Source organism: Rutilus rutilus (genome assembly GCF_951802725.1).
Source record: "Rutilus rutilus genome assembly, chromosome: 8".
NCBI lineage: Eukaryota > Metazoa > Chordata > Actinopteri > Cypriniformes > Leuciscidae > Rutilus > Rutilus rutilus.
Window position 1 is genome coordinate 32,491,901 of NC_140222.1, and position 11,746 is coordinate 32,503,646.

Here is an 11,746-nt window from a genome sequence, read left to right on the forward strand (position 1 = left end):
ATGGCGAAATTAGACAAAAGTTTATTCTGATTATTTTTGTCATTCGTTTAACATTTATGACCTAAAGAGACCATCAAATATGAAACGTTTAGTTTAGCTACTTTCATCTTATCTCGCACTTGACCGTAAACTGAAGCGTTGAGTCGCTCCGCTAAAATTCGCGCTCATTTTGATTGATTAATCATCTCAAATATTCTGACATTGACGAGCAGTGAGAGTCCAATGAGGCTCAGATGAACACGCACACACACACACACATACATATACACACACACACAAACACCCTGTTGCCTTTCACCATCCACTCATTTAGTCATGTCCTTTTCCCTCTTTCTTTTAATATTTTTTGCATTATCCATCTTTTTCGAGGACAACTCACTACTCATACCACTACCCCTTTAACTTGTGGTTGCATTAATCTCAATAATATCGTCTGGAGGACATATTTAAAATAGACTTAAAAATGGCTTGTCACCCATGGTTTTGATGTGGTTGCATTTGGTTCAAGAAACATTCCTGATCGACACTGAAGAGAGAAGATTTATCACAATGCTCCTGGTTAGGAAACGGTGTTATGAATGCACATAATCATACTCATCTTTGAGACATATTAATCTTTGTCTGTCAGACAATCGTCATAAAATGTATTCACTTTATTAGTATCAGTTACTGTAGATTGTGTTTTGTTGTACTCGTTCATTCTACGGCATATATAAGACAAGAGAAGATCAGTGTTGATAGAAAACTGGCAGTTATACAAAAATAAGATGATACAGATATTTTCTGGAGAAATACATTTTGATACACAAATAAAGTTGTGATAGATGCTCCTTTCAACGGTCGTGGAATCAGTACTTCGACGTCTGCGACTCAATGTTCGTTTTCAGGCTCTGCGAGTCTCTGTCATTGCAGTCTCTAGTTTGTTGTGCTTTGTTCCCCCAGGGTTTTAATCCAAAGTCTCTCTCCGGGTCGCTTCTAAAGGTGCATCAAAAGTCCAAAGTAAGCCAAAAAGGCCGCCCTGATTCGCTCATTGTTGAACAGTTCACATCCGCCTCGTCTCTTCAGATGATATCACTCAATGGCTGTCGTGCAGTCCGAGTTATCTGATTGGATGCGATGGCCCTCCTTCTCTGCTTTCTTTTATCCAGAGCCACGCTCACCTTATATCTGCTGTGGAGAAAAGACTTTGTTAGCTTTTGACAGCGCACCTGTTGTACAAAAAAAAAAGAAGCTGCTTACAATGGATGTCTGTGAGTGAAGTGTGCAATGGATGAAAAAATAATTATTTTGTTTCTTTGTTCTTCATTTTTCTTCCTCAAAGTTTATTTGTCTTAATATTAAAAATTGCATTTTATTATATATATATTTTTTTAATATTATTAGATTTTATATAAAATATAATTGAAATAATATTTCATAATATAATAGTATAATATAATATAATAATGTATTTAAAAAAATGTTTTAAAGCATTTGACAACAGCAAACCTGTTGAGCTAATGCGCTTACAATGGAAGTCTACCGGATAAGTGTGCATCGGCTAGAATAAAAATGGTCTTGTCTTGAATAATTGTTAAAATAATCGTACATTTTTATACTAAAAATCATCAAATTTTGTATAAAGATACTCCCTAGACTGCTCTTACTCTCGACCTTGACCAATAAGTCCACTTGGCTTTCATCTTACTGACCAATAGTCTAAATATAGAGTCTGTAAATCTTGACTGCCTGCTTTCGGACAGTTTATCTTATTTTCCATTTCCTCTTCTTTTTTTAGCTCTGGCCTTTGAGCGAAGGAACGAAGGGAAACGACAAGGCAGGAAAAAAGGGTGGAGAGGGAAAAATAAAAGAAGGTGTGGGAAAGCAAATGATTAAAAAGACGGAGTGTGTTTAAAGGTACAGTAAGCGAATTCTGAGAAACGCTGTTGAAAGTGGATTATACCGAGTGCCACAACAAACTTGTAGCCATTCTGCAGTAGGGGGCGTGTCCATTCATGATAGGAGTGCCTTGGAACGCGCAGCTTTGTATGATGCGTTGACGTAATTTCCACTGAAACAGGAAGCTAAGGCGGGACATATTGAATGGCCCCTCCTCCTTTTCAAATAGCCAATAGCGTTTAGTTTACCTCACAGACTGCAAGTCGTACTTGACGGCACCATGGAAGCGAATCCGAGCGCTGATGATACGTTGGATTCAATAGTACAGGTGTGAATAAATTCTAGCCATTTCATTCTTAACCAACGTACAGTTGGAAAACGGAATAAAACTCGAGCGTCTGAGCAACCGAACACACATTTTCAACCCATATTGCTCTGTGACATATCTGTCAATGGTCGCTTTGGCCAGGTGGTATTTATAGCACGGGGGGCGGGAGTCCTAGACGCTTTAGATTCTAGAGAGCATTTGATTGGACAGAAGCTGAAGTCCGCGGTGATGTCATACAAATCCGTGATCCATTTTAGCAGAAGTGAGAGACTGTAAGTTTTGAATGCTTATATCTCCTAAATGCAAATTTTGTCATTGTTTTGGAACACACCAGCTTATTCATAATCTTAAGGCTAACATATTCATACTAAAAGCTAAAAATCGTACATTTTGATTTCAGGGGGCCTTTTATATTAGAAAAGCTTTCCAGCGCTGGAGAGACAGAGGCGGAAAGGCCTGAAAACAGACGCAAGGTTGCGTTGTTTCTGCTCCATACGCAAGTAACATTGGTTTTGCTGTTTCACAGAACCAAGATATGCTGTTGTTGTAATGTTGCTATAGTAACAGCACAGTTTTGAGTGTCATTGTTTATCTGGAGCTGCTGGCGACTAACAACAAACTCTTGCTTTCAATACTCTTGTGTACTGTATGTTAATTTTTTGTTCTTTCGTCATCTTCGCATTATTTTGCTTCGCTTCAGCTGTGATAAAGAGACATCCATTGTGCATTTTGGGGGCGGAGCAATAAAGGGAGGGGTGTGTTTGTTTGGGTTGATTTCAAATATCAACAGTGTTTCTCAGAAAACGCGTACTGCACCTTTAAGAGCGGCAGTGTTTGCGTACCTGTGTGTATGCGGGACTCTGAGTGATGTTTGGACGTGCACACGCACTCGAGATGATCCTCCAGCTGCACCTGCACCTCCCGAAGCTTTGGCCTCCTGCGTACATACTCCACCTTGGCCACCTGAGAGAGAGAGAGAGAGAGAGCGAGAGATTGTGGGAACATCCTGAGTTGCACGCACACACTCATAACCCTATCAACAGTGTGTTTTTTCCTCTGCTTTTCCAGAGGTGAGATAAGGCGAGAGCTAAATGTGACTCGGTCGGTTTCCTGTAACGCAGATGAGCCGCCTCAAACCTCTCTTTCTAAACACACACACCTCATATCATACTGACAGACTCCTTCCCTCCCTGCCAACTCAGCTGCCCTGCAGGCCCATTTATACAATACTTTATTCAGGTCTGAACACTCACACACATTGCTGGCGAGATAAACGGAACAGAACACACCCCACAGCCGTGGAGTAACAGACAGATATTTGCAGCGGTTAACTCAAGGTTAGGGCTATTCGTTAACCAGCCGCGGAAGTCTGGCCTGAAACTCTTTCAGTGTGTTCAGCGGCCCTGAAATTCTCATTGACACTGTCCTCCCTTTTGGCACGTCCTACGCCTCGCTCTTGTTACATTTAAATCTGAGAAATGTGAAAAGCTTTGCATGGTGAAAATGAGCCTGGCAAGTGGCAAACACGGTCACAGCCTAGTGCGCAGGAGATTTGCATCAATAAAAACGAATTTCCAATATAAATGTGCTTAGACGAGGAGAAAGAAGGGAGTTGTTTCACTTAACTTTCACCTACAGTTCCTATAAAAATGCAGAAATGAGAAAAAATTTTCACATGCAGGAAAAATGTTGCGCTTTAAAATGGATGTGGATGTCATAACTCAGATAACTTGGTCTTGGAAGGAAAAACACCTGTGTTCATATTAAGATTTTATATTTCATATTAAGATTATTTTATATTTATTATTATGAAAAATATTTGTAAAATAATTTAAAATAATTATGATTTAATAGTAATTTATAATATGTTTAATCTATGTGCATAAAATATAAAAATATATAACAATGTATATATATATTTATTATTTTATATGTATTAATTATAAAACATTGAACATTTTTATTTGCCAAATTATTTAAAATAATTTAAATTTAATTATAATTATAATTTAATCATAAGTTAAATATTTAAAATATAAATATATATATGTTCTATTTTTAAACTAAATTTGCTAAATTATGCAAAATATAGTTATAATTAAGTATTATTTTAAATATATTGAGTATATATTTTTAATATATAAATTAGAAATATTTCTATTTTATAATAATACTAATTTTATATAATAATGTCTTATATCCATGATATATAAAAACATGTATATATAAAAAATGTATTATATAGAAAATTTTAAATTTGCCAAACTATTTACAATTATAAATATTTGTATATAAAAAAATAGTGTATATATGAAGAGTTCAGATGCAAAAGCCTCTAAGTGCCATCTGAAATTTTCTTCTAGAACGATCATTTTTATAAAGCTTGTATATTTAAGTTCAATAATTTCACTTAAATGACAAATAATAGGTCATTTTCATTGCCATTTAAGTGAAATTATTGAACTTAAATATACAAGCTTGATAAAAATGATCATTCTAGAAGAAAATTTCAGATGGCACTTTTTGGAACTCTTCATATATGTATAATTTTATATTTTGATTTAAAATAATGATTAAATAATTACATTTCAAAAAAGTATATACTAGAGGGGAAGATGTGTGTTTTCTCACCTTCACAGTCCTGTAGTGTTTTCTGGACGGGTGGCAGCGCATGTTGCTGGTGTTGCAGCAGCCTGAGCATCGCCTCACCTCGACACACGGAGGCCAGATCAGGAAGTTGGCAGCCGTGGGATCCACCTGACTGCGTGGGATCTCGTAGATCACTGTGCGAGTCTTACAGACGGCTGGCACTGCCTCCTCTAAACACACAATAGCCCATAAACACACAGAACAACCGAAGGAGCTTTGCAACCTGAGCATGTGTGTGTGTCTGCGTTTTACCAATGCTTCTCTTGCGTCTAGAGTGTGCGTGTGAACTCTTGAGGTGTCTGCTGTCATACAGATGCTCCTTATGGTGGCCCTGCTTAACGTCTTCCAGCACCTCATTCTCTGCAAAAGAAGTCAACGAAGCACAAAGTCAACAGTGTTTAAGCAACATATTTTGGCTTGTAGAACAAGCAACCATCCAGTGCACAATCCCTCCCTCACTATTGTGAAGAAAGAGTGCCCTTGAACCTCTTTGTGAACCCCGCCTCCGCCAGCCCGATGCAAAGAAATGAAGAAAACCCGGTCTGATTACTAACTAAAGAATTGAAAGGTGTCCGCCAACCTGCCTGTACGCTTCATTCGAAAGCATATATATGCACCGCCTGAGGACACACCGAGAAAACCTACTCAACAATAAGACGTTCGGAAAGGATTGTGTCATTTAAAATGCTTTAAGGACGTCTGGTTGGTTAGTCTGAGCAAAGTGCGCAGTATTTAATCATGCTGTTCTACGGATCCACAGAGCCATTCAGCCATACAGCGGGACGACAGGGGGGCAGAGATGCCCCTGTTGTTGCCCCCGGAAACCGGCCCAATGGAGGAGGAGGGTGGTTTTAATTCAGGCTTGAGCACCGTGGCCGACCGACCCGCTCGGCTTTTCACACAGTCGTTAGCGGAGCAACAGACCTCACAAACGCAAACACTACTTGAGCTTCAGCCTCTTTTCTCTCCCAAACACACGGACACACACTCGCACGCAGAGATGCACACAAAAACTGAGGAATTCGACATGAATAATACATTACAGCAGCGCTGGCATTCAGCCGCACTCAACTCATAAAGGCAGCATGACAACAGTATAATGGAGAGAGTCTCTTGACCTCCCTCAGGCACCAGCCACACAGACGCAGCTGTTTGCATTTCAATTACAGCGCTTATGGGCCGAATCAAATCTGAGGCTCATATCGTTACGGCTGCAGCATTTCCTCATTAGATGCGCTGGAAGTTTATATTTGAGGCGTTGTGGGTATTTTAACCCTTTCGGTTGGGTCTTCGCCATCAAATCTTTGCGATTAAAAAAGCTCCCATTTAGGGGCAGATGATCTGAAAATCATACTAGGCTTCCTTAAAGGGATAGTTCACCCAAAAATAAAAATTCTGTCATCCCTTACTCACCCTCATGTTGTTCCAAACCTGTATGAGTTGCTTTCTACTGTTGAGCACAAAAGAAGAATGTTGGTAATCAAACAGTTGATGGTAGCCATTGACTTCCATGGTATTTATGGAAGTCAATGGGGTCCATCAACTGTTTGATTACAACATTCTTTAAAATATCTTATTTTGTGTTCAACAGTAGAAAGAAACTCATACAGGTTTGGAGCAACATGAGGGTGAGTAAGGGATGACATTTTTATTTTATTTTTCATTTTTGGGTGAACTATTTTACTATTTATATACTTTAAAAATTATTTGTGGGATGTGCACAACTTCATATTATTAAAATCGACTAGTCTTCATTGTGGGAATAACTAATCAACAGCATCTTTACAGTGTAAAGACAGCTGTTGATAAGTTGAAAAGATGCAAAGAGAAGACAAATGACGATTGAGAATGCAAATAAATGCAAGGAATAGGACCAATAGCAATGCAGTATGCAAATGCTGCACTGACATCATCACTGTCAGTTAGAATTTAGAATTCTGAACATTCATCATTGTAAGCCAAACCGAGATTTTTCAACTTTACGTTTTAAAAAAGCATTTATTTTTACATTTATTCACAAAACATGCTGAAATATCACTCATGCTTCAAGAATGGGAATAAACTACTTTTTCATATAATGGAATTTAAAAATTTACTGTGACTGCATAATTTCAAAGGACATATTTGAGTTCAGAATGTTTGTGCTGCCAAAATGTCACATGATTTACCAAGTTCAAATGCTGATGCGGCGCCATGAGTGCAGGAGGGACTGCGGTCTCTAGGCAACATGTGCTGAGGCGTTCGTGGTGAGGTCCATAAACTTTGAGTGCAATAAAATATTGAGTGAGTCTCCTCTGAATGGATATTTCCCACAGTCTTGTTCTCCTAACATTGCACCTCAACACTTTGGCGACTTGACACATTGTGCTGACATCGGTTGGGTTTCACTCATGTTTTGAAACAAATCTTTTAAGTGAACAAATAATTCTCGAACGAATCAAGGACTACAACAATTCTCCGATTTATCTAGCACACAACCCACATTCCTGTAGTAGTTGCAGTGCTTATATAGCAACTTGTTTAGCAACCAGCTGACAAGAAGGTTGAGTGAATGTTTCAATGACTCATTCATAAACTTGTCGCCAAAGATGTAACCCGCAGAAAGGACCACTAAACAAAACTGAATGAATCTGAAGAAATTCTGAACAGATTCACAAGATTCAAGTCACAGATATGAATCACCACTAGCTGGTATAGGTTTAGGATTTATTTAAGATCATATTCGGCCTACCCACACCTCTTGTCAAATAATCCGAAAAAACAGAATGACTTTACCTACGAAGTCAATCTCCAGGAGCCTCTGGAGGTCGCTAATGCTGCGGATGTCGCTGTTAGAGAGTCTCTCAATCAGCTCTCGGGGAATCGGCGCTTCCTGTGGAAGAAAATGGTCCTTCCAAAATACATCAAATTGAAATGAATGAAAATTCATGTGTTGTGGACCAAACCCCTTAAGTTCTTTAGTAAAATATTTATTAAATAGTATTTAAATACTTTTACGGTTGCACCACTTGAAATGTTTAAAGTCATTATATCAACATATTTGTAGAAAATTCGATATTTTTATGGTAACACTTTACAATAAGGTTTCATTTGTTACTTCGACAGCATGTATTAATGTTATTCTCAACATTTAGGCTATACTAATACACTTTTTAGATCAAAATATGCTATGTTTTAACAGTTAACACAGTGAACTGACATTGGCAAAGGTTATTTAATGCTGTATAAATGCATTGCTCATTGTTAGTTCATGTGCGTTAATGCATTATCTGATGTTAACAAATGAGACCTTACTGTAAAGTGTTACCAATTGTGTGTTACCAACATGAGTAGCCAACAAATATTACATGAATTTCTAATAACTTGTGTTTCAAAAGTAGATTTTAGAAAAAGTATGTGCAATACGAATGGGTGTTACTTTTATGATCATTTTATGACCTTTAATAAATTATGACCAGTTAATGAAGAACTGCGAAGTGACAGACCTTAGGCTATAAATTAAGCATCAAAATAAGTTAAGCAATTTTAAACTTTTTTTTTTAATAACTTATACTGTAAGATCCAACTCTTACGTAAGTTTAATGTAATTTAAGTTGAAATTACTTAAACATCCAAGTTCATTGTACTTAAAATATTAAGGAAGCAAATTCTTTTTTTTTTTCTTTTTTTTACAGTGAACAATCATTCATCGTTTATAAAGGAATCTCTCTCTCTCTCTTTAGAGCGAAACATCGCGTTCCTCTCCCTCTGTCCCCAATGAATATGTGTTCAGAGGTTGGTCTTACCTCAGCGGCTGCTGAAAGCAGAGAGAAGCAGCAGAAGAGAAAGTATATCAGCGCGGTTCTCATCTCCCCTGTGGTCCAAATGTGTCCCAGCGCAGGCGAAACCTTCCCGACCGGAGCCGCAAAGATGCTCCTACCGGCGTGGAGCCAGGGAACATGCCTTTCCACAGACAAACCTCTCTAAGGATAAACTCTTCACAAGTCTGCTAAAGCACTAAAACGACTCTCTGAAATCAAATACTCCTTTTAACAAGTAATTGTCGTTTTAATCCGTTAAAAAGTCACAGAACATTGCGCGAGATCATTTCACACACAAAAAAGAAAACATGAATGAAGCGATCCTTCATCTCTTGACCGCATCGCTTCTGAATTTAATTTTAAAAAATCCTAAATTCTAAATCCAAAGGTAATCCTAGATTCAAAACCATGATAGAATACAGAGTCCACGTTTATCCGAAATAGTCCATTTTATGCACCGTCCACGCTTTGTGTCTTCAACTCCTCATATAAAACTAATTCGGTTCAAACTTGAACAGGTCTGGCTCGCGCGCGTGGAGGGGATCTGACAGTGAATGAACTGGCGCTTCTCTCATCTCCTCAACTTAAACTCAGAGAGCCGCGCGCCCCCTCAGGACGAGGTAATCTCTGCTAACCAGCCTTTCAAGTCACCGCATTTCGATTCATTTGATTCCAATCTTTTCAATCAGTAAAAAAAAAAAAAAAAAAAATTCACTAAGTGACCGTCGGTAAAATCGTTAAAAACAAACACCGTTCCCTTAAAAGATGAGTTCAGAAATTAAACACCACCATAATTCGGATGTGTTTCACCTTGCTCATCCTGTGAAGACAGAATTATTTCTACTTCGCTCCACATTTCCTCAAGATTTGACAAGTGAGGACGTGACATCCTACCCTCGCGTGTTATTTTTGAAAGAAACGGTTAAGCTATTTTCCTTGATATTTCGACTCTGAGGTGAGTTATCAAGGTAACTTCCTCTGAGCTATTAGAAAGTTAATAGTTAACACATTTAGTTCAGATTCAGACAGTGTTTACATTAGTCATGTTCTCCTGTCAGATAATGTCTAACAGGAGAAATAGGAGTGGGTGAGTTTCAGGGTCTACTGAATCCAGTGTTCTCCTCAGTTTTAGATGGGTGAATCCTTAATTAGCCCCACTGAGACAGGAAGCACCATAGACAGACAACTATTGAGAAGAAATTATGGGAGAGAAGGAAACACTGAATGGACTACAAGCTAATAAGGAAAAGGTGAAGACAGCAGACTACAGGAGGTGAGCACACTGTCCTAGAGTTGAAACAATGTAGATAAATAGACACGGCACACACACTAGCTTCCAAATTGGGTTTGGTGCAGTTTGGTGAGGTAAAAGGGAATAATGGAATTCTCTGGAAGCTTTCCATTCATTCCGCTCATTCCACAGATTGGCTCTTGGAATAAAAGACTTGGCATTTTCTTCTGTAACAAAATACATTATGGTTGTGCATGTTCCCATTTCATTACTTTTGAGGGTTTGTGTGTGTGACAAGCACGATTTGCATTCCTGACCCTGGCTTTAGCCGTAAGATGGAGAGGAATGTGTGAGGGCCGACGCACACACACTAAAGCTTCAGCAGGTGAAGAAGCTGGAAATCCAGCGTCTATGTAGTTCATGACTGACATCTCAATGAAGACGGAGGGGGAAGGGGTACGAGGTCAGACGAGCTGAACCGAAAGAGCTGATACGGAAAGACGTTTTGGTATGGATGGACGTCTAGTGACAGTTTGATATGAAGGAAAAAGGAAAAGCAAATGAGACGACATTTGTTATGGTTGTGGTAAAAATAGGCAGAGAAAAAAGGGACTATGGGAGTTGAAGTCCCTTGAGATCCCGCCTTGCCAAAGAGAATGAGTCACAGCACAACCACATCTACCAGTAATGTGTGTGGGAAACCTCTATGGAGCACGCAGATGCGTACTTGTATCTTTTCTGTAAGACAGACACTCTTGGACACACGGACACCCACACATACCTCGAGCACCAGTGGTCCATGCCAAGCTGGGATTCCTGCCAAAACCAAAAACCTTTGCTCTCCTTCCCATCCATCCAAGCATAAGAATAATAAGTTGAACTTCTATCGTGTAAAAACACTGCACACTTGCTAGCTGGTCAAGCTCTTGACTTGAGGGACTTTTAAGGAATGGTTCGGAAATGAAAACTCTGTTACCATTTACTCACCATGATATCATTCCAAACCGGGCTTTGTTTCTTCTGTGGAATGCAAAAGGGGAATTAAATCAAAGCAATTTTGTTTTAAAACATTATGTAACTTAATAAAATCAGTGTGGTGTAACCAGCACACAGAGGCCATTTGTTCGTCATCTGACCACTTTAAATCTTCACGATTGTCTCAATCATTACATTTTTCATTAAACAATGCATTTTATTCAGGTCAGATGGACTAACCCCAAGAAAACATGTTGATATTAATGACTCAAAGTGCATGATATTTATAAAATATCAATATTATTCAATATTTGTGAAAAATGATGAAATGTATGCAAAACCCAAAGAAAGTATTTAAGTATTTTCTACTTGATGGTTTCACCACTTGACATTTTAAAATCTAAATATTTGTTGTCATTAAATCAAAGTATTTGTTTCCACAATTTACTAATTTACATGACACCGTTTTTAACTAAAAACTGAAAACTTTTTTGTGTGTTTTGGCTGTTCATTTACACAACAATGGCGTATTGGGGTTTTTGAAAACGTGTTTTTGAACATTGCATCATTATTACCTCCATGTTAAAGGGTTAGTTCACCCAAAAATGAAAATTCTGTCAGTAATTACTGACCCTCATGTTGTTCCAACCCCGTAAGACTTTCGTTCATCTTCGGAACACAAATTAAGATATTTTTGATGAAATCTGAGAGCTGGATCAGTCCTCCATAGGCTTCTATGAGATCGAAACTTGCCGGCACAGAATAGTTAGTAAAGACATCGTTAAAATAGTCCAAGTGACTACAGTGGCTCAACCACAAGTTTATCAAGCGACGAGAATACTTTTTGCGCGCAAAAAAACAACAAAAATAACGACTTTATTCAAC

At 38.3% G+C, this 11,746-nt stretch overlaps 1 protein-coding gene across 2 annotated transcripts; it reads right to left on the bottom strand.

Annotated features, from left to right (window-relative positions):
• Window positions 1–527: 527 nt before the first annotated feature.
• On the bottom strand, window positions 528–9,247 carry pdgfaa (platelet-derived growth factor alpha polypeptide a). Of its 2 annotated transcripts, none has more exons than XM_084417861.1 (6): window positions 8,641–9,247; window positions 7,631–7,727; window positions 5,108–5,215; window positions 4,838–5,025; window positions 3,049–3,169; window positions 528–1,170 (listed from the first exon to the last, which is right to left on the bottom strand). In XM_084417861.1, exons 1-6 carry the CDS (start codon window positions 8,701–8,703, stop codon window positions 1,157–1,159), a joined length of 591 nt encoding a protein of 196 aa, XP_084273987.1. In that variant the 5' UTR covers window positions 8,704–9,247; the 3' UTR covers window positions 528–1,156. The 2 variants fall into 2 exon arrangements, with proteins under 2 accessions (XP_084273987.1, XP_084273988.1); XM_084417862.1 differs by having other exon boundaries at window positions 528–1,167; window positions 8,641–9,238.
• Between the last annotated feature and the right edge of the window lie 2,499 nt (window positions 9,248–11,746).